At 45.1% G+C, this 23,818-nt stretch overlaps 1 protein-coding gene across 2 annotated transcripts in view; it reads left to right on the top strand.

Annotated features, from left to right (window-relative positions):
* Window positions 1-4,141: 4,141 nt before the first annotated feature.
* hivep1 (HIVEP zinc finger 1) overlaps window positions 4,142-23,818 on the top strand; it is a 52,057-nt gene continuing 32,380 nt past the window's right edge. The window contains exons 1-2 of one of the 2 annotated variants that reach the window (XM_035182761.2): window positions 4,142-4,191; window positions 6,420-6,554. In XM_035182761.2, coding sequence (XP_035038652.2) covers window positions 6,515-6,554 — 40 coding nt within the window. In that variant the 5' untranslated portion in view covers window positions 4,142-4,191; window positions 6,420-6,514. Of the gene's footprint in view, window positions 4,226-6,419; window positions 6,555-23,818 lie in introns of both variants that reach the window. The other variant, XM_035182762.2, reaches the window with a different exon arrangement.

Raw genomic sequence — 23,818 nt, 5'->3', positions numbered from 1 at the left:
ACTCGAAATGGGACAATAAAGTCGACATTTTCCATGTGACCTCTCATTAACTATAGATGTGATCAACTTTTATGAGATGTACAGTTGAGTATCACAAGCGCAGCAGTGGGAAATAAGTCAGTGATTGCAAGAGGTTAATTATTAGTAGAGAGGAACAGCGGAGCCCCGAGGTCCGTTAAAATGTCGTTACTCCAAATCTTCCGACGCGTCTGCAGCAGAACCACATTTCTACCGAAAGTTAAAGACTCCGGTTCAGCTCCGGCCCCTGAAAACTCTGAGTTGATCCGCGCTTGCACTGACTTTGGCGAACAGGGTGGCAGCTGAAGGCTCAATTCATAAACAATTGTTCTACTCTTGGCTTTGCAGTGGCTCAAACCAAACAAGCTGTCTTCTCAGAAAAAAATGTGGTTATGTAAAAAGGTTTTCACATCACTCACACACACACACACATTTCCCCTCCTTGCCCTTTTCATCCTGCGCTGAAGAACCATCTAAATTCTTACGTAGGCGCACAGACAGCAGTGAGTGCAGAAAAAGCAACATGTCATAGAGACAAGTGAGAAGCCTCGTCGACAACAGTTGCCATTTTAAATGCGGTTCGTTGTAAAAAAGAAAAAGAAAAATCCCTGTTGCATTGGAGAGAGTAAAATCGAATCCCCTTCACACGCATTACGTCACGGCCGAGCCTCATTCATTCATTCATACGAAAACAAATCCCCTAAACGGGCGGAGACGCTGCATCAATGCACAAATCTCTGGCTGAGAAAAGACAACACCTCGCTCCTCCACTATTCAAATGTGCCATTTGAAAGCGGTTGCATTTGAAACAGGTGAGTCATAAAGCTCCACGGAGCCAGGAGTCCCACTCTGCAGTGAGCAGGAAGCCTGTGATATGATGGTGGGCGGATGTCACACAATCACTTATTAATGGGTAGATTTGCCTCCCTGCAGTAAAGTTTCTTTAGGTGACAGCACTGTGCTTGTCAGAGACAGTTTTCTTTTTTTTAAATTTTGCAGAAGCTGCAGCTACAGAAAAATCGGGAAACTGTTCAGGCTGCACGTTCCTTTTTAAAAATCTGGGTCAACCGTTCTTCGGACGTAATCCAATAAAAATGAGGAAAAACCTGTCGATAATCTGCACTGCATGTTGCCGCTGCTCTGCCGATATATTGCTTTGGCTACCGGGTGGAAACGTTCCATTTATTTACACATATGATGAGAAAATAGCACGACCTTTTTGGTTGGGGTGATGTGTCATATAGCTGCTCTCAGTTTTGGCATGTGGCACCTGTGCCCCCAGTCAACCACCGCAGGTTCTTCTGCTGCTAATGACACGATCACAGCCACAAAACTAGATAAATGAATTCAATAATCAAATGATAAATAATAGTCAAACCCAATGGTCTTGTTCTGCAGACCTGTTTCTGACTGAGTGGGCTGTGGAACCCGCTTCACTGTGGGATGACCTTGTTTCATGTTGTCACATGTTGAGAGACGCTGAGCAACAAGTGAACTTCCCCTCCGCGCTCACAGGGTTCTTGACATTAGCTTTAAGGCTAAATGGCGGAAAATGTGAATCTCAGCAGCGGAAACACAAGTGAAAAAAAACCTCTGAGTGTGAATTCACAAAGGTCATTTTGAAATGTAACCGGAACCCACTCCACTGTAAACTGTGCTTTAAACAGGAATCGACTGTGTAATTACAGATTCTGTGTGGTTCTCAATTGATTTAAGCAGAAAACAATGTGCGGATCGATTATATAAATATTGTTTATGTCAGGCTCGAGTAAACAGGGTTGAATTATCGAGGGGAACATGGGAATTGCACCAACTCAATATCCACAGCATTCGATTAAAAGTTTAATGTCATGTGCAATTTTTAATTGGTTTATTTTCTTCAAACACATTATATAGTTATATTTTTCATCATATATGTTTTAACACTACACACAGTGCTACCTAGCTTAACTTTATTATAGCAAGCCGTCCTGCAAAATGATCTTATCTGGTCCGTTGAACAATAAATCAAAATAGCAGTTTGACAATCAAATGTTTGATAAGCTGTATGCAAATGAGTCGTATATTCTGGTGAGTAGATAAACATGGACGTGGTGTTAGCACTACTAATGTTTGGCTAGTACAGAACGAATTTAAGGATTTATAATGATTATATTTAAATATATAACCATACATATATTAATATGTATTGTTTTTTTGGGGTCCCTGACAGTTATCATATTTAAATCAGCAACATTATCTGGGTTAAAATGATTGAATAAACTTCAAATGACAGGAGTCCAAACACCGCCCTCTGGTGGTGACGTGTTTGCTGACGTTTTCAGAAATGGTGGAGACAATGATGTCGTACATTACGTTGTCCGCCTGCTAGCTTGCTTAATTGTTGTAGCCTCTGCTCTGCCGTATCCCTGTTGCCGTTGCCTAGCAGCGGATTTCTTAGAACTTGAACGTTTAGCAATGTCGTAACCACGAGCTCAGAAATTCCGTATAAAGACAATATATGTCGTCATGTATTAATCATATTAATCTGTGAATTTTAACTAACGCATACATTTTTACTTGATTAATGCTTCCACCCCTTCATCAATTATCTGCTGCCTATGTGTTTAGCTGTTGACCGATGACATTATTAGTAATAATTGATATACAATACAGACTCAAATGTCAACATACATTGTAAAAAATAATTCTAGCATGTTTTATTTGCGGGGAATGTGAATTAAATTGGATTATTTGTGGTTTTAAAATGTCTTAAAATGGAACTCGGTGAAGTTTCCATGTTATTTGAGATTACATAAAAATAATCCTGCTGTGGAACAACCACTGAATTCAATACGTTGCTCGTTTGGCACCAACCGAGGCCACAGCTCATCCATCTGTATTATTTACATCCACAGGCCGCGGGCTCCTGGTGCTCAGGGGCCCCGCTGCTGGGTCCCTGCTGCGGGTCTGAACATGGGAAAGCCCGGTCGTAAGTGGCGGAGGGGCACAACGTGACCTGACAACAAGGAACCTCCGGGAAAACCGTCAGTGCTGAACTATGTGCAGAGGAGAGGGTAGGTGGGGCCCGGCCGGGGAGGGAGGCTCGCGACCGCCCACAGCACGAGAGGCTGCAGCAGCGACTCGTGCTGCAAGAGGAGGGAGACTCGTTTTAAAGCAACGTGTGGCAGAGGAATAGAGAAATATACAGGATCTGCATACATAACTACAGACAAGGAGATAGAGTAAAGCAAAATAAATCAAAAAATAATAAAATAAATATGTGTTCAGCAGTTTTCTGGCTGTTTTCTTCTTCGTATACATCGAGGATAAGGTACAACTTTTATACGAAAACTGTAAATAGAGGCTGTGTTTCTATGTATTTACACTTAAGGATGGAAAAAAATACCCAAATTAGTAAAGTCTCCAACGGCAAATCACAATTTTTATCCTCCTTTATGATTCCAAATGCTATATTATTCATGGCTAGGTGAGAGATATGCTGGAGTTTCCGGCTTCGGACGTTTGCGTTATCACATAAACCTTTAACTCAATTTAAAAATGGCGCAGAGTCAGCCTGGAAAATGCGATGCTACCGATCACAGGCAAACGTCACGGTACGACATTAGGTCTCTGCGTGGGATACACGTCTACGCGTAGGCGACGGCGACGTAGCTTCGACGCAGAAGCACGAATTGACCTTTAGAAGCGCCCTCACCCCCCCACTCGCTCGTGGTCACCCATCGATTACTCCTGGATTTCTACAGACTTCATACTAGGAGGCCAGGAGGATAAAGTTCGTAGAAACTTCTGAATCGGACTTTCACGTGAACACACGCACATCCTCCGGAGAAAATCCGGAGAAACTGCGGAGTTCGGTTTCATGTGTGACAGCAGCTCCTGGAACATGTGTTTCTTTTTTTTTGCAAAGGAGGACGAGGAGGTGTGGCCCGATGGAGAGGAGCGCGATGATTGGCTCGGGGTGAGGGGGCGGGGACTGCAGCGGGCTCCGTCGGCCGTCGGGAGCCCCCTGCAGCCGGGAGAGGACGCCCCGTGGCAGGGAGGCGGAGACGGGACCCCCGCTGACGTCAGTGGGCCTGTCTATTTCCTGCAATAGAAAGTGAGCGACAAGGTGAAGGGAGGAAATAACGCAGCACTCCCCCCCCCACACCCCCCCTCCTCCTCCACGAAAAGGTGCGTTACGTTCACCGACACTAAACCTGCACCTGTGAGTATCCCAACATCCACTTTGTGTGCGTCTGTTCCTCGTCCTCCCCCCGCGGTGTGTGTCTGCGTGTGTGTGTGTGTGTGTGTGTGTGGAGCCGGGCGGGTCGGTGTCAGTGTGGCGGTGCGGGGGTCGCGGCGGCTGCAGCCCCCTCCGTGAGTCGCACACGCGGGCGCGAGGCTCGTCCCGGGTGTCGGGTGAACTTTGCGGGGTCGCTTCCCGCGGTGCGTCGGCCGCAGGTGAGGGCGCGCGGAGTTTGGCGCAGTGTTGTTGTTTTTGCGCGGACGAGCAGAGCAGCGAACTTGGAGCCGCAGCGTATCTTTATTCCCCCCCGCTTCATCCCAGCTCCTGGGTGAGTCTCCGCTCTTTACATGGCTTTTTCATGGACGTGCATGTGACATGTGTGTGTGTGCGTGCTGCGGCCGCTTGGAGCTGGGATTTGTTGGACGAGTCGGTGGGGGGGGGGGGAGCAGAGTCCCGGTCGGGCGCTGTTGCAGAGACGGTGAGGGGTTTTCCCTGGCCCCTCCCTCACTTGCAGGGCGTTCACGTGTTGCAACAGCCATACAAAAAACACACACACACACACACACACGCTATTCCCATGCATTGTTTTTCGCTGACTTCACTGCATGCGCCCAAATCCCATATGATCCAATTTAATCACAGTTGCATGTTGGGAAAATTTGGCGTTAATCTCATGCACCATTAAGAAAAAAGCCCTGCACGGTGTTTTCTTTACATAACGCCTGTGGCCGGTCTTCAGGTGTAAACGGAAATCATTAGTCACCTGCCATGTGCAGAGCAGCACATACTACTGCGCAGAATCACCGCGCTCCTCCTGTCAGTATCGGGGTGTTCCCTCAAGTAGCTCTGCAAACACACACACGCGCACACACACGCACATGCACGGACAAGCAGACAGGCTGGGAGACGCACTGACTGCCTGAGCAGACTGATGTGCGCCTCCTCCGCGCCAGTCCTCCCTGCACTGACATACAAAAAACACAAACCTGTGCACCTCTCACAGGAGCAGCCAGGTGAGCATCATCTCTGCATGTATCTGTCGGCGTGCGTGTGCGCGTGCGTGCGTGTTTTTCCTCATGCGACCGTGCACAGCAGCGCCCCTGTGTGCAGAATATCCACCGTGAGATGATGTCATGGCTCCAGCGCCACATGCACCAACTGTATATGGAGAAAAACCGTCATCCACTTGTAGTAAGTGTTATGTAATATTGGTGGAGGGGAAACAAAGGCTGGTTTCCTGAAGATCTGCTGCTCGCTGCAACGTGCACACGCTCCAGTGCGGGGTCAGGAGTGTTCCTGGGGACGTGGAGGAGATGATGCCAGAAAACAGCTTAGAGAATATGATTAAAATGAGATATTTATTCCTGATGGCAGTGCAGAGGTGAGCTGTTCCCCCTGTGGATTGCCCTCTGAAGCCGCTGCAGCTCTGTGGGCTTGACATCTCACCGGCGTTTGACCTCAACAGCCACGATTTAGCCTCATGTTGCTCCCAACAAACCGGCGTTTGCACGAAACTGCATGAAAATCCTTTATTCTCCAACAACAGGGCGCCAAGAGAGATCCACAGAAACAATCCCCCGCATGTAGAGGTGTGTTCAGACATGGCCGCCTTTTGTGATGTCTCGACTTTGTGCAGTGATCCAACTTCATCGGGGGAGATTCCTCTGATAGTGACAAGTGTGGTCGCCAAGCAGCCCCCCCTCCCCCAACGTTCATCACAGGACCTCATTGTTTGCATCATTCGTCATCGCCGCTGACATTCGTCACTGAGAAAAAGAGCGGGCTCTCTGTATCCGACACGTCAATCAGACGTTTCCCCATAAACAACAGCGGATCCCCCTCCGTGTGTGTGTTTGACATCAGAGTGGCAGATATCAGCTGCTGCAGAGGTTATGTAGAAAGAGTGGGGAGAACATGTTTCCACCACCTCCCACAGACGGGAGCCCCAGTCCGCACTGCACATTATTGCACCGCAGCTCCGAGAGGAGAGGGCCTGAAATGAAAAGTCCGGCCCAGGCACCTGTTTGAGGAATAAACTCAATCAGCGGCTCTGTCCTGGACTCCAGCTGCCGAGCGAGAGCATATAGTGCCTTATTGATCTGTGGAGAGTTCATGCTCAGCTGCTTCTCACCACATATACACGTGTGTGTGTGTGTGTGTTTTCTTTCTGTAGATGTTCCCAGACTGTGGCTCAGGAGTCGGCTCATCTCCAGGTCCAGCGTTCGACGCCACTTTCTCCAGGATGCACCTGTGAACCGAGGCGGAAAGATGCCGCGCACCAAGCAGAACAACCCGAAGAATTTAAAAGGTGAGTTTTGGAGTTACACTTCCTGTCAGCTGGCGGGCTAACCTCTCTTGGCCTGAGATTTGTTATGTGGTTTAAAATGGTTTCATTTCCTTCGTACATGCCCAGAAATATCATCACAGAAAGATCCTGTTTATTGTTGCTTATGTTTCTGTCATGTTCAGATGTGCTGGTGAAGTTTCTCTGTGATTCCTGGTTCGTACTGATTCAGGTGCTTCAGTTTTTTGAGGTTGTGAGATAAGTTTGTTGTGTTGTCGTCATCATAACGTCTCGTAGCAGCCTGTTTTATCGTCTGTGCGTGAGTTCAAACGTAGCTTTGGTTTGAGCTTTGTGACTTTGGGGCCTTTCTGCGTGGCGTTTGCATTTTCTCCTCGTCTCTGGCTTCTTCCCAACGCTGAGGGAATTGGAGGTTAAATTGTGAGCGTTGATGGACGTCTGTCTCCCTGTGACGGACCGCTGACCTGTTCAGGTTCAACCCTGCCTCTCGCCCCAAGGTCAGCTGTGATTGGCTCCAGCTCCCCCCACGACCCTCACAACCCATTGTTGTCTTGAGAGTTCAAGAGGAGCGATGTAACAACAGCTTCATATTTCAGCTGGTTGACATATTGGCCTAAATTTAAAGGCCAACATGATTTATGTAGAAGTGTTTCGCCACCACACAGGAAATAAATTCACCACAACTGAATATGACTTCATAGCATCTCCTGACGTCTGTTCAGCTGCTGCTACCGCTGTCTCAGATGATGACCTTTGTCTGTTTGGTTGTGTGTAGCTGTAAGTTTGTCTGTTGTTTGTGTTGTGTATCTATTTGGTTGTGCGTGTGTGTGTGTGTGTGTGTGTGTGTTTTGGTTTGTCTATCTGTTTTTGATCTTGTTATTTTGTCTATTTGATGTTGTTGCGTGTGTTTTGTGTGTTTGGCTAATTGTTTGTGCAGTTTAAAGTGTTATACATACAATATAGTTAAAATAGAAACACTATAAAATGTAATTTATATATAAGAACAGATTTTAAGTGAGAGTAGTAGAAAAATTATGTTAAAATGACATTTAAGAGAAAAGGAAATAAATAAGACAAATATAAAAGTGCTGGAAAGGGTAAGATCTAGTTAAAGGCTGAAGTAAAGAGAAATGGTTTCAGTTTTCTTTTAAAGATATTTACAGAACTAGCTTCTCTGATATCAAGCTGCAGTGTAAAAGCTGCATCTCCGAATTGTGTGTATTTTTGTGTTGTGTGTATTTGCAGTGTGTTTTCTTAATTTGAGCTCTCTGGGCCACCGTAGTTGGAAGTGTGGAAGATGCAGGAAAGTGTGAAATGTGACCGTCTGTGCTGTCGGTGTATTGAAGTTAAATCATGTGTCATCGAGTTTGTTGTGACACTAACTCGTCACAACAAAGCCGTTCAGTTGATTTTATGTTTGAACTTTTGGCTCAAAGTTCCTTTCGGCTGGTGCAACTGACTTCGACACCATCACAGTGGAGTCTCTGCTTCGTTCTAATGTTTGTATTAATGATGTAAATACACAAAAAACTTTATTGACTTTAAAACTTAAGCTGCTTTTATCACAGACAACATGTTTCATCTAATCTCAGCATCTTTCTGGCTTGAGATCTGTGAGATTTGTTATTTTTTACTGTGTAAACACATTAACACACTGCAGAGGCTGTGGCCGCCTGGTTTGCCACTGATCTCCCTCGGTTGTGTTTTCATACCGCTGCTGTCGTCTCATATCTGATGAAGCAGAGGTGTCAAATATGTGTATTTGGTTTATAAATCTGTCACAAAAAAAAACGAGCTGATCTGAGATGAACCGAATCTGAAACGGTCTCCCTGCTGCAGCTGATACGACAGCATCGCACACACGTATTCAACATGGCAGCACTCGCAGCATATTGAAGTTGCAACATCTTGAACGCACACAAAGCACCGATTGGCTTGCAAAAGACCTCGTGTTATGCTGAGAAGCGACAGACTTGCGTGTCAACAGACGTTTGCGGTTCACAGATCTTTGAATATGCAGCGTTGCATGCTTGGTGTGAAAATGTGCATCGCTGCCATTCCCCCAGCAGTCAATCGGCCGGGCAGATTTCCTCGTGTCTGCGAGCAGCCTGTTTGTTTATCTTATTAACACTTCCTGTGTGTTTTCTTTTTTATTGAGCTTACTTGGCCAAACAACATAAATAATTAAGTTTTAGAACAGTACATTACATCCCCCAGCAGAGAAGCGGCTGCCAAATGAGACTTGATTCTATTTTTAATGGTGACTGTTCCCTTGTTTCTCGCCGAGCAGACAACGGCGCTGCAGCTGCTGCAGTGTTTGGGGGATTTTTTTAAAAGTTGAGAGCAAAAGATGCAGATTTGAAAAGAGCATTATTGGGGATAATCTGACCGGAATGGATCCTGAGTTCAGAGGAGAAACGTTCAAATGGCGGCATCTCTGTTGTCTGTTTTCTGCATCGTTTATTCTGTAACGTACGTTTTCATATCAGCAAATGTCAACATCCGAGCTGATATTTCTGTCAATGGCTCATATCGGGTGTTCCATCGAGCAGCAGATGAATTGGCCGGGCTCTGCTCTGCGGTCGTCTCACACAGAGGCTTCTTTCTGTCCGTGTGCTGACTTGAACTCGATGCTTGCCAGCGTGTTGTGGGGAGAACCCAGCTCACTTCCTCCTCTGCTGATAACGCGCTGTGACGTTGGTTTAATGACTTGTTGTGCCTTTTGACCCAGTTCATCACCTCTCCTCCCGGGTCTGCACTCAAGGCGTTTCCCTCATCACACAGGAAATTCTAATTGCACGGCAAGATATCACATGCTAGCACTCCGCTGTGGAGAATGCCTTTTTCTAAGGGAACTCAGAGAGCACGCCTCCCGCCGCCATAAAGCCGTCACATGGTGATGACGAGCTCTAACAACACTCCGCTTCGGGCTAAATGAGTCACAGTATTTTCGTCGCTCAATAACAGAGCAGTAATTAATCTCAGCTCAGATACAAAGGTGCTGATTTAATGCAGAGTTATGAGAAGTTGCTCCTCGGGTCTTTTCTGCCTTCGAGGTTTGGCAGAACTTTGACTCTGTTACAAAAGAAATCGTCACCGCACTAATATTTCCCCTCCGGTCGTCTGAAATGTGACTTGACACACTTTGTCCCGACCGTGGGACACAAAGAGCGACTTGTTGCACAGACACCAGCTCGACTTGGCTGCGCTGCCGACATGTATCAGGTGAATTTAAGGCGGCACGCTGTTGTTGCTGGTCACTTTGTCAGAGGGGAAGTCGAGCGCGTTGGAGGAAACGAGTACAAACGTACAGTCGGTGAAACTGCAGCCGAAGCGTCAGACTAAACTTTATATGAGCCGCAATAAGATATCATCAGTTTTTACAAGGGGCTACTCAACCACAACTATTTCCACTGCCACAGACTATTTATCTGTGTCTATTTGTTGTTTTATTTGTGTGCCCGATTACACAAATGCCACTAAACCGATTTCCACCAAACTTGGGCTGGGGTCTTGTCGTTGGAAGAACCTGTTAAGTTTTGGTGCAGATGTGGATTAACTTTGTTTCATGACAAATAAATCATTAAGATTAAGACCACTTGCTTTTCTTTCAATCCTGTGTAAGATTTGTTCGGCCTTGGTGGAGATATGCACGCTACCATTCCCCTTCTTGTTTTTATGATTATCTACAGATTATATTAGAATTGTTTTTTTGTCTAAGAAAGATTTAAAAGGTCAAACAACCTTGACATCAAACATAATTCATTACATAACCTCCAATTCTCATTATGTGTGAAACAAACGTAATATTGATTATCCTGCCAAAACTTTGTAAGTCACAATATGGATTATTGTCACTCACCATTTAAGAAGTGGTTCTGGAAACATCAGTTTTAGATTATACAAGTGTACCTAATAAACTGGTCACTGCATGTGTATCCATAGAGCTGAATGAAAAGCAACCGGATCAAAACAAGCAGCAGAGAGGAAGGAAGTGTGAGCTTGTGAGTCTGTTCCTGTATTTCAATCTGAATCATAATAAACCAACACACGCAGTAAACACAACAACTGGGGAACTGTTCCCTGAAAACTTTTTATTTTCGGTTTCTCTCCTGAGACATAAGAAAACTCTGCTCTCCGAATCATCGTCTGCCCTCGAGTAAAATACTTTAACTCTGGTTTTAAGTCCACAAACATTTATGCATTTTTAATTACACTTTCTAACCCGGCTTCGTCGGTCTATAGAGCTGAACTGTGTGTGTGTCTGTGTCTGTGTCTGTGTGTGTGTCTGTGTGTGTGTGTGTGTGTGTGTGTGTGTGTGTGTGTGTGTGTGTGTGTGTGTGTGTGTGTGTGTGTGTGTGTGTGTGTGTGTGTGTGTCTGTGTCTGTGTGTGTGTGTGCACCGTGAGGAATGATCCTCTGACGCAGTTTGTGGGCAACAATGCAGGAAGTTAGGAACTCCTGGTCCCCTCCTCTGAGACGTTGTTTACTTTTGTCAAACAGCTGGTCTCTAAGCAGCTCTGCAGGCATACACAGAGGTTTCCTACAAAACACACACACACACACACACACACACACACACACACACACACACACGCTGCATTGCACACCGCGTGCCCCTCATTACCTCACCCCCTCCACCTCCCAGAATTCATTTTCAAGTTAAAGTAAAAGTGATTATCAGTTAATGAAAAGTGAGGGAAAGTTCTCAGCTGTGTGTGGCTGGACGTCAGACTCTGGTCTCACAGACGTCACTCACCCGGAGCAGAAGCCACAGTCTGGGGTGGTGATGCCGCTGCAGCCACCTCCCTTCCAGGCTGAGGGGAGGTGTCTCTGTTACATCCTCCTGCTCCCTGTGGCCCGTCCTTCTTTTTACATTATTATGAGCAGTGGGTTTTCCTGGTGGTTTCCTGCCGTAAACTGTCTGTACGCTAACGATCTGCTGGATCAGATCCAAACTTTCTCTTTTACAACCAACAGCAGATCTTAAAAAGTGTGACGAGCGACGACTGAGTGTTTCTGTCCTATTGTTGCTCCGATCTAACGTCATGATGCTGCACAGATCTGATTTATTAAGGGTTTTATTGGCTGTAAGTAATATAATACATCATATAAACATAAGGATCACAATGCAACAGGTGCAACAGCCTCTCACAAATTAATAAAAGTCATATTAAATGAGTTGCAGCCACAAACCCACGGAGCGTTCCTCTGACTCTGTTTTTATACCAGGGGAAATTTACATTCAAGCAGAAACAAGGTCTGTGGTTCTTTAATCTTAAAAAGGTTTCACCTCTTGCACCATAACAGCTGCTACTTCATCAGCTGTACGTTTTCAAACTGTGTTTACAGAACGTGGTTAAAATATCGAAAGTAAATTGCAAAAAAAAAAAATCTGGAAATCGTCTGCAGGACAAAAAGTTGGACGACGATCGTCCTTTTTTAAATAAAGTGATTTACTCAGTTTCCCTCAGAAGTGTAGGAAATGTATTTTTTTAAAAGTGTGAAGTCGGTCTGTGAGCATTCGTTTCCTTTGACACGGAAAAAGGCGGAAAGAAATAACTTCCTGACTATCCCAGCTTTCCAGGCCACCGACACGGATCTGTTTCCACCCTGAGTTACACAAAGGTAAGAGGTATTTATTTTATTTCATTTCGGCTCTAGACATTTACAGCTAGAAGATCTAAATGGAGGATGAGAATATAAAGAATGGCTTCATATCCTCTAGTATTAATACGCAGAACACATGAGGTTAAAGAATAGAACATTTATTTAAACTGTTTTCACTGCTCATGATTTGCATCCTGCACATTATGTGATTTGTTTGGACATTTAAATAAATACTGCAAGTTTGAATAGAGGCATGAAGAGTTACTTCGGTTTACATGAATCATATAAGTCATATTTCTGAACAGCAGGCGACCCAGAGAGCAGTGGAGACCACGAGGACTGACCTCGGTGTGGACGCTGACGTTACGTGGTTGGTCCTGGGTGGTCTGTTTGTGTGACCGGCGAAGACCAGCAGCCACAAGTGTCCTTTTTCATCCGTCGCCATGGAGGCCGGACGAGATTCACCATCGCGGTCTGTTTCTTAGCTGTAAAGACCAGGAGGTGCGTTTTCTTCACGAGGTCTCAAGGCCCCAGGATAATTTCCCCTAATGCACTTTTATTTTAAGAAAGTTTTGTTGAAGGTTTAATGTTAAAAACAGCACAGTTCAAATTAATGTATCCATCTCTGCTCTAAATGTATAATATACAACAATTCTTCAATAAAAACAACTGAACAGACATATAATTTTAATCGCCTTTTAATTTGGGTCATATCTGCTTTACCCGTCTCCGCTTTAACTTTCAGGGGAAACAATTTATGACGAAGGAAAAACCCACTGCTGGTCAGTTAGTCTCTTTTTCCTTCCACTGTTTGTATTGGTCACTCATAATAGTTCAGTTATTCATTGACGCTTTGCTGCGTGAAACATGAAACTTTGACACATGACCTCCTCCGTGAATATAATTGGCGCCTCAGGCCGCTTTTCATTGGCAAAGGTGCTGAAGACAACAACTCCCATGATCCCGCGCTGCTTCGTGACATCATCAAACAAGGTCTTTTTATCAATGTTTTGATTGAAACACCCCTAGTGGCTGAAAGCTGGAACATATTATAGGTCTTCTGTATTATTATATAAGAGTTATTGCTGTGCAGATTCTTCTGTTGTACGATGGGTGGGCCAGTTAGTCGCAATGGAAAAATGTGACCCCCGGAGTTAAAACCCCCCCGATTTAGAAACAAGTGCAGTATATTAAACTTTCTGACAAATTGCACTCGGCTGCCCTCACTCCCTCTCTTCATGCATCAGTGTCTATCGTGGGTTTTTCTTTCCCCCCCTCGGCGTCATGCAGTCGATACCTTCGCTGGCTACGTGGTGTTTGTCCTTCGCTTTTTTTTTTTTATCTCTCCTCGCTCCACAAAGTGCCCCTGAAAATGCCCAGACTTGTTAGCAACACCAGTGTTTATAGAACTGACTCTGCATTCCTCTTGTCTTATAAAAGGCTCCGTGCACCGAAGCACAACAGGTCTGGTGCCCCGGCTGCAGCAGAGAACACGCTGCGTGATAAATGGGGAACAACTGCAGTGAAAGGGGGGGGTTCGGTTTAACAAGGTGGAAAATGTTTACCCCATAAAGACGATGCCGGGAGACGGAGTTTCCCGTCCCGCCAACGTCCCTCACTGTGCTGACACTGGTATTTAATAAGTTTGTGGATCTTATTACATCAACCTGACGGCTGATTAACGTTCAGCAGTTTAATTTGGACGGACGTTTCATTTATTATGATTTAAACCGGTGCAAAATTGAACGGTTTGAAAAGGATTCGGATTTCACGTTGTGTTTCTTCGCCTCAGTAATTTGCAACAACCACACTGACGGCAGTTTCCTGTTAATGATCAACCGTGCGTTGGGCCACAGTTCCGACTGGGGTTAAATATGCAGGGTCAGAATCAACAGCGGCAGCACGGACCTGGAAATGTCCGCACGCTGGACACACGGGTTGTTTGTTTGTTTGCACAAGTCAGGCTGGTTCGGCCGCGGTTTGAACTTTTCATCGAGAACGTTGGTGATGCCTCCTCTCGCTGCTCTCTGACCTTGTGGTCACATGCACAACGTCTGGGGTCTCCCGTACCAAACCACCGCTGCAGCAACAGTTTCGGTTGCAGGGAAATTAATGTAAACGATGAGGCCTGTGCACCAGCTTGTTTTCTTAAAGTCAAACTAAAATTACAATTTATTCTTGTCAAGAAACTCTTAGAAATTCTTTTGAATGTACTTAGTTACTTTCTACCACTACTCTTAACTGTAGGTAACTTCCACTTTACAAATTAAACACTCCTACTAAGCTTGTTGGGTTAGTTGAGATAACATCATCATCCACCACAGCAGCTGCGATTAGAAGTTGAAACTTTTTTGTTCTGTGAACATCCACAAAACTTACCAAGAATTTCTTCTGAAGTAATTTTCAGAATCTGTGGGTGTAATTTATTCCGTCTAAAAATGTCTCTGACATATTTGAGCTGAACTTTGACCTCTCGACTGAGTTTGTTAGAAACATGTTCAACTCCTTTTCTGAACATGTGAAGCGAGTTAATGACATACTGCGGAAAACAGATCAGTTCCTACACATAGTTTAAAAAGTCGTTGGGAATTTGAATGAAATGTTAAGTTGCGGTTTCACTTTTGGATGTTTTTGCCATTTTAACAACGCAGCAGAGATTTCCAGAATGCTGGATGTCATAAACAAACAGGTGTCATAAAAATACAGTAAGAAATCCTGTGAAAGCTTTTAAGTGTTAAATGTCTCATATAAACACAATGACGCACTAAAACCTGGCTGTTTACACTATTGTCAAAAATCATTTTATCCTCTTTTTAAATACGGAATAAATAATGAATAATGTACAAAAAGTGAGAATAATTAAAAGTCATTTGATTTTAATCGTTCTGTGTGATGATGATGAGCAGAAAAACATCTTGCTTATGTAAATGTGTGCGAGCTGCAGAGAAAGAGTTAAACGTCCTGGCCTCGCTGAATGGATTTTTACATGTTGTGTCATGCTCAGGCAGCCAAACCAGTGTTTCCGTACAGTCCCTTCAAATTACAGTGTGTACGAATGCAGCTAGATTCACACAAAGGGAACTTCTCTCCCAGAGGCAGGAATAAACCGGGGTTTTAGCAACGGTAACTACAACAGACAGGCTGAAACTGGTTGAGGGATGTCTGTTTAGCTCGCTGCTAACCTCAGAGAAGCTTTCACTTTGACACACAGGCCGAGCTGGGACAGGGAGGGACCCGCCTGCCAGGAATTTTTATGGCCATATTTTGTGTGAATGAAATTGAATACGGTGAGAATCACTTTGCCATCCTGAAAATGTGGGTTAATGTCTATTCCTTCTGTTTTAGTGGAGGAATAAAAAACACACACTCGCTGTGGGCTTGTTTTAATGGATCGGCTCGTAGTTCAGAAGCTGCAAAATACATTTCTGATGATGGAAAATGAGATTATCAGAGAGCAGGGGAACTCGCAGCCTCTTTCCATTCCGCCTGAACTCTTGATTGTGAGGTGCATCCCATAAATGGCAGCGTTTAAATCTCTGTGGGCTGGAAAGTGCGAGGGCGGGCGCTCCGTGACGGATCGGCCCTGAGGCGGACGACGCCATGGTAACGGAGGGGAAACCTCCGCAACACCTGGGAACACCTGGTTCTGAGGAAACCTATTTGTCAGCTGGACGTTTTGAGAGGATTTCAGATGGATGTGATTGAAGGCCGAGGAAGTTGTCGAGGTTTTGAATTTAACCGTCAGTCAAAAATCTTTTTTTACGTGTGGAAACCTCCACAGATAATTGGTTCGCAGCTATTTTAATAATCCATAAATAGTTGTAAAGCCATTTTCAAGCCAAATACTTGATGGTTTCTTGTCAATCATAGACTGTAAATAAAGATGGACGACGTGTATATCCTGGAAACCTGTGCTGCCCTGGTGGTGTTATTATTTGGAGTCTGGGCCCAAACACGCACTCGACCAATCGCGAGTCCGTCTCAGCTGTTAATCATAAAGTTCCCCCCCGTTTTTGATGCGTCTAATAACTAATTAAAACAAAACTCACCAGAAAAATGAAGATCGCGTGACAAGAAGTACCTGAAATAACAGAAACCATCTTTGAGAAAAATTTGCTCAACATTTACTTAGATCTTTTTTTAGTTTGGGCCATGTCCCATCCGTTAACATAGAGGAGGCAGGGTTTATGACATGTACTGCAGTCAGCCACCAGGAGGCGATCAAAGGGGAGTAGGTCGGACAAACCATAACATCTGTGCTGTAGCGATTGACTTGATTAAAATAGTTTCACATTCGTATTCCTGCTCTGAACCAAACCTCCCAGCTTGTTGTGCAACTTCCCACAAAAAGCTTTAATATCAGGTCTTTGTTTTCCGGATGAAACTCGCTGCTCGGACTTTAATTCACTTTTCTGTTGAAGTCCCACTTTAACGTTTCTCTCTCCCCCCTCACCCACAATCATTTGCATTGAGCAGACTCTCAGTTTGAATGTCTGTCAAGCTCCTGTCTGTTCATGAGACGTTGGTGACTAATACCACGGCTCACACCGCCCGCTCGCTTCTGCAGAAAAGGTCTCACGAGTTTGTGTGTGTGTGTGTGTGTGTGTTTCCAGTGTGTGCATCTGCGTTTGTGTGTTTCTGAGTCGTGCACCTACTCGCCTGCGAAGGAATTGATGACCAAGTGTTCTACGAATGATCAAGAAATCACTCATCAGGAGTCGGCCGAGTCTTTTCTTCCCTGTCGCAGCTCAGACGTCCTCGTCTGAAGCAGATGTGTGTCACCGTCAGCCCTGAGCCATTTACGCACAACCTCCTGGAGACAGATGACCTCCCTGTTTACAGCATAGTGTGTGAGTGTGTGAGTGTGTGAGTGTGTGTGTGTGTGTGTGTGTGTGTGTGTGTCCTGTGTTTCATCTGGGGTCAGTAACAAGCACTGCTGCCCAATCAGTCAAATTATTAGGCTTAAACTTTTCAAACTGAAGCGTTAATGAAGGGCTCAGGCAGGCAGAGGTAAATTGGAGCTAACGAACGTGGACCTTCACACACACACACACACACACACACACACACACACCTTTTCCCCCCACAGGTGCGCGTCTGCGGCCTACAGAGCCACTTCCTGGAAACTTTGTTGAGCAGCATTGATGTTGGCAACTCACAAAGGTGAGCTATGGCGTCGGAGTGGGAATGATGGGGGGAGAAAGAACAGGGTGGGGAGGGGGCCTGCTAGCGTCAGCACAGGGTCCCAGAATAGTGGAAGAAACTCTCCCTGCGGTGGAGGAACGTTGTTCGATGCCGGGGCTGGATGTCACATTGTTCGGCGATGTGCTCATGACACATCGAGGGGGCGGCGAGCGCCTATGTACACTGAGCACATACAGTAGAGTGTCATCGGCAGAGAAATGCCCCAACAAAACCTGCCTCTGTCAGACGGGGGGGGGCTGCTCGGTCCCAGGGGGTCGTTCCTTTTTTAATGATCGAATGGAAAATGTGACACGACTTAGTTCTGCAGGAGTTAGAGGTTAAAAAAAAAAAAATTAATAATATCACTTTGGAAAAACTGCTCAAATTAAATACAAAATTTAAAAAGCTGACGTCGGGCGGCCGGAAACACTTAAAAGGTGCTTTTCTGTGTGTGTGTGTGTGGGCGCTTTTTTGTGTGTCTGAAAGTGTGTGTGTGTGTGTGTGTGTGTGTGTGTGTGTGTGTGTGTGTGTGTGTGTGTGTGTGTGTGTGTGTCTATGCAGAGCTGGCATTGCTTAATGGTTTGCACAAGCAAAGCCCAATGTCGAGGTTGCCAGGGAAACAGAGCAGCATGAGTCTCGGTCTGCAGGTGCTGCGCCTTGTGTCCTACTGCTGGAACCTCCTACGAATGTGGAGAGCGGGGTAACAAGACGACGGAGGGCAGAGAGGCATTCTGGGAAATAAAATGAGCTGTTTAACGCAGAGTAACGAGGAGGGAAAGTGAGGATTGTTATTGTGGTGGAGTCGGACTGAAGTGAGACGGAGTCAAGCGGGGCTCAGGTCAGACGTTCTCCTTGTTACATTCATCTAATGACAATTTAAAGGACACGCTTCCGACCGTTGAAGTCTCTCAGAATAATAGTCAGGTTTTTGCACGTGGACGCTGGAGCAGCTGTAACGATTCACACAGGCCCTGGAATGATTTCCTCTAAATGTGATTTCACTGTGAAGTGATGGGAGAGAAAAATTCCAAAAGTTTTTCTCTGCGGCTTCGACAGTGTGTGTTGTTTTTTTCCTCTGTGTGTGTGTGTGTGTGTGTGTGTGTTTATGTTGAGCTGCAGTGCAAGAAGAAGATTAACAAAGAAATACTTAAACTTTTTTTACTTTCATTTTAAACTAATCTGGAAACCCGTTATCAGCTTAATATGTTTATGAACAAATTTGCTTGGCTATTAGTGTTAACGGGAGCGGTTTGCTGCAGCGGTGTAACATTTCAGTGAATTACTTCAGCGTCATTATCCTTGTTCTGGACACTGATGTGCAAACATCTGGAACCTTAATGGATTTTCGTCAGCGATTACACACGATCGGTTTTCAGACATGAACGTGGGAGAAATGTCCAGTAAACTGGGTCTGGGCCATTCAGGTGAGGGGGGGTGCCTGGGCAGAGCGGCAGGATGTGATGTCATAATTCTGCTGTGGAAATGTCACGTTTCTTTTCGATCTTCTACGAGTATGGCTCTTATTCATCCTGAGATATTTGTAAATTATTTTTGTTATTTCTAGTTCTGCGTCCGTTGAGTTCTAGAAACGTCATCAACACCTCAACTCGCTCACAATTTCAGGAGAAAACCTGAAAGCAGCTTTAAAGAAAACTCAAGATCACAAGTTGTCAAACTTCAGGAGGTCGACGGGTCGTCTGCTGCTGAGCTCACCAGATGTTGAGGTGGCAGGTGGACAGATGGGTGATGGGTGCGTTCCTTAAGGTCAGGCTGTGGGCTGCATTTATCAACACTGACACTCGCTGTTTCTCTGCTGCGTGGGACGTCTGTCATCGTCGCCGCCTGCACGCCGGCCAATGAGAGCACAGCTGTGGGGTCACGTGCATCAGGCGGGCGAATGACTGACGATCAGGCCTCGTGGGAACAGGGAGCTGCTGCACATTTAAAGAAACCCCCGTCAGAACAGACGAGGCGTCACTTTGCTTTTCTTAAAAATCCCTCTGCTCCATTAGATTTTATCTCCAAGCTCCACCCCCTGGACGCTGAGCGATCTGTGCAAAGTGAAGAAGCTCGGGGGGGGGGCGGGCATTTTAATGGGGGTCGTGCATTTAGCAGCACAACCAGCAATTTGAGATGAGTAGACAAACCTGCAGCAAGTTGTAGATAAGTCGTCTGTTTGTTGCATGTTGATTGAAAACAAGACGTGTTAGTGAGACTTCTTCCACCTCTTTATTTCTTTAAACTTTGGTCAGAGTTAAGTGTTTTACGTGTTTATGCTACGCTAACCACATCCTGACTCCAGCTCCATACGTAAAGGTGGGATGAGCGGTTTTAATCCGATACAGCTAATATCTCCTCACGGTCCACTGGCTGTGTGTTCTGTGTGTGTGTGTGCTGGAAACAAAAAGCCTGGTTTAAAAACACATCAGAACATAAAGCTAATGGACTGTGAGGAGATATTTAAATAAGCTTGTGTTGCTGATACCAGAATTTTTGTTGTGTTTTCTCAGATACTTCAATTAAGAAAAGTGTCTCCAGATGCTGAAAACCAAATATTTGTTCATCTTTCTCCAGAATTATCACATTTTACTTTAGAAAAACTGTCGTAACTGCACCCAAAATAAAACAAGTTAATGTTGTTTTGCTGTTTTGAAACATTAGAAACTGAAAATGAGTTTACAAGATCCTGAACCGCAGTTACCACAGTTGTGTTTTTCGATCTTTTGTTTTGACTCATTTTGGCAGAAAAGGGGAAATATAACACCCTCAGTACTTTCCCATCCTTGGTGTGGAAAACCAATTCTTGTGTCAGCAGCTGTTGTAGTGATGTGTGGATCTTGAAATCATTTGCACAGATAGAATCAAGACACTTGGAGGTTTCAAACAAGGCGTGCTCTGTTAAAAATGATCAAATTAAGATGTAACAAGTTAATGAATCGGAGCAGATGTTCTGTGGCCAGTTTTTCTCTCGGCTGTGAATCAGCCTCATGTCTGGACTTCTGCTTGGTTTTCCTGGTCTGTGACTTATACATAAATTCATCTGAAGGTTCCCTCAGCGTCTGGGAACACGCAAGCTTCCCGTCAGCAGAAAGCCGGATGCTGAATAATGGAGCTGAGAGCAATATAACTCCAGACTGTGGGTGTTTTACAGGAATCACTGGACCTTTCGCATGTCAGCAAACAAGTTCCCGCTGTAGGGCCTCTTTAAAAAGAAAACAAAAAAACAGGGGCCCCACCTCATACTGCGGAGCCCTGCCTGTTCATTCATAAACTCCGCTCTTTGTTTTGATTATTTCCTCAGTGCTTGTGCAGGCCAGTTGCCATCAGCAGGAAATATGTTGTTTCATCTGTGCGGTTTGTGTTGGTAAGATATTGACTGAACGAGGAGGAGGAGGAAGAAGAGGAGGAGGAGTGTGAGGGTGAGGTGGGGGAGACGGGTGGTGGTGGGTGGTTCGGTCCTCGGCCGCCTGGACCCGGTGGATTCCGGCGGGTCGATGGTTGAAGATTGAAAGCCCCCAAACAGTGAGTGAGTCACGAGGAGGGGTTGAGCAGGGTCAGCGAGGTCAGGTCAATATTTCCAAGACGTACACACGGGCTGGTGCACGACGCCGGATGTACACACGTGTTCAGAGCGGGGTCAGCAGGTCGCCGGGCGTCCTCGGCTGCGTGCCGGAGTGGAGGCGGCAGTGACAGGTGGCAGTCAGGTGTGAGGAGGTCATCTAGTGCATCTGCAGGACGGACAAAGGCTTGAAATGCACTGAAAAAAACTAATTTAAAAAGTCTTGAAGTCGATCTACAAGATCTTCCCTCTAACCTGCATCCGACTGTGCTCAGTGTTTCTGCTGATTTGTGAATATTGTGATGAATCTAAACCCGGTTGTGTGAAGGAGGATGGAGCTGCAGCAGGATTGAGTTGCGAGTGTGAATGTGTTCACACAGGTTCCCACAGCTCAGACTCTTTTTCCCCTTTTCCACTGGTGACCTGCTAACATCTGGCTTTCCTCTGCAGTGGGAATAGATTCAATGACTCTGTATAGACACAGGTTTTCATCAGCTCCGATCGGCAATGACGGGAACTTTTTTCCTTATTAGCAAATCATCAGTTTACAGTCAGGCAGCAGCTTCTCATTGTTAAAACCATCACTTTCACCGGTTTGAATGAAAATCAGTGGCCGGTGTTGAAAACGTATTTATTCTGTGGTTGATTTTGTGCAAAACTGCATCAAATGATTATTTTCATTATCCTCTAATCAGCTGATTAAAGAAATTAAGAATGCGACGTCTTCGAATGTCTTGTTCCGTTTGACCAAAATCTAAATAGCCCCAAAATTTACTTTAGAATGATAAACGACGACAGAAAAGTTCATATTTGTCTCACTTGTGTGGCTGTCATCAGAGAATATTTGGCAATTTCTCATTATTTGTGCTTGGAAAAACAATTTATCAACATCAATCTTCTTGACTCGTTGTTTCTTTTCTGCTGACAAGTGATGAAAATAATGTGATATAATGGGAAATAATAATTCACAAGCCATATTTTCCCTGCTGGTTAAACATCATACTTTAACAAACTCTCGTATTGAGCTCGGTGAACCCTGCAGAAACTCTGAAGCTGGGAAACTCGTGCTCCGCCCCCCCCCGCCCCCCTCGGCCGGGTCAAGCGGTCACACCGAGCCTCCATCAAGCGATTGCGTCAAGCTGACCATCAGGTCAATAGAAATAGCTTCTTTTTCCTTTTTGTTTCCGAATGGAAAGCTGGTCGGCCGTGCAGCAGCAGCCGCTCAGTGTTTCTACAGGAAAATAAAAAAAGGGGGCAACGCCACAGCCGAGGACGGGGATGGCACGGAGCCAGAGAGAAAGGTGTGGAGGAGTGAAGGAAGGATTTCGGGTTAAGGGAGCGATGGGGACAAATGTAAAAGGGTTAATGGGGAGGCTGTGGAAATATGTGGAGGAGGGAGGAGATGGAGGGGGGGTGCCTGCCTGTTGGCAAAGCTTCATCCTCTTGTGTAACGCGGGCCATCTCTTCCTTTAGCCGCTGTTGCCATGGGGAGGGATGTGGGGGGGTTGGGGTGGGGGTTCGGAGCTTATGATGTCTCACGGGTGGAAGAGACTCTTGGGAATTCTTGAGCAGCGACAATCCCCAACTTCCTTCCTCTGACAGATCACCGCTCGCTGGAGGAAGAAGGAATGAAATAAATAAAACAAGAGATATTTTTAAATCTGGCGTTCTGGATGGTTTCATGGTTTCTGGCTGATTTTATATCAAAATAAAGACGCTGTTGTGATGTGTGTGTGTGTGTGTGTTTGTGAGAGACAGTCGGTAGATGTTTGTGGGAACCTGCAGGGTTTGTGTGTGTGTGTGACTCAGGCGCTGGTTCAGGTGTGTGTCTTGTAAAATGAGAATCCAGGCGCTGTTCTGCAGAACTGTGATTTCATTTTCCATGTGAATGTCATGACTAACGCTGAGTCTCAGCCGAGCGCAGGTGTTACAGTCACTGTGTGTGTGTGTGTGTGTGTGTGTGTGTGTGTGTGTGTGTGTGTGTGTGTGTGTGTGTGTGTGTGTGTGTGTGTGTGTGTGTGTGTGTGTGTGTGTGTGTGTGTTATGATCATTATAAAGACAGTACACACTGTGTTGTAGATTGTAAATTTAACTTGGTAAAAGTGTCATTATTGCTCATTAGATTAAACCCAGTGACCGAAGAGTCTGAGGAAAAACCTGTTTAGAGTTTCTGAATAAATACAAAATCAAACATTAAAATCTCTTGTTGCGTGAATCCAAACAAAGAGGCAGAGACAGGTTTTTTTTTTGCCAATTTCCCTGGGAATTATTTATGGATCTTGATGAAAAAAATCAGTTCTCTGGGTTTTCCGGCTTCCTCCCAAAGTTTTGCAGATTGGGGTTAAGGCCCTGCGATGCACTGGTGACCTTTCGTGTCAATTGATAGTGGATGATTGGACTTTGGTTTGAACGTGGGAAGCTGGAATCAGAGAATATTACATTTTCCTGCTTATCTAATTGATTTAAATGATTAAAGGTTCAGGGTGTAGAATTTAGTGACACCTAGTGGTGAAGTGTCATGTTGCAGCTGAACACCGCTCACCTCACCCTCACCTTCCAAACATGAAGGAGAACCTGTGGTAGACTTCAGTTGTCATAAAAACTCAAAAGGTGTTAGTTTGTCCAGTTTGGGCTACTGTAAAAAACATGGCTGCCTCCGTAGAGAGGAGCCGCTTCCGATGTAAATATAAAGTATTAGGATAAAGAAAACAACAATTCATACAATTCAAATGAAACACACTAGTGAAAACATAACTAGGATTATTTTATATTCAATTTCTGCCAATAGATCCCTTTCACCTAAATCTTACACTGAACCTTTAAATCAAATAACAAAACTGTGGCTCAAGCATTTACTCTGAAATGAATCGACTTCTTCTTACTCGATTACTTGAAACCAGACTTTAGCAACTTTACGA

The sequence above is a fragment of the Hippoglossus stenolepis genome, chromosome 17 (assembly GCF_022539355.2).
Source record: "Hippoglossus stenolepis isolate QCI-W04-F060 chromosome 17, HSTE1.2, whole genome shotgun sequence".
Classification (NCBI taxonomy): domain Eukaryota; kingdom Metazoa; phylum Chordata; class Actinopteri; order Pleuronectiformes; family Pleuronectidae; genus Hippoglossus; species Hippoglossus stenolepis.
Note: the sequence above shows the minus strand (reverse complement) of the source record. Positions and strands in the feature narration are given on the sequence as shown.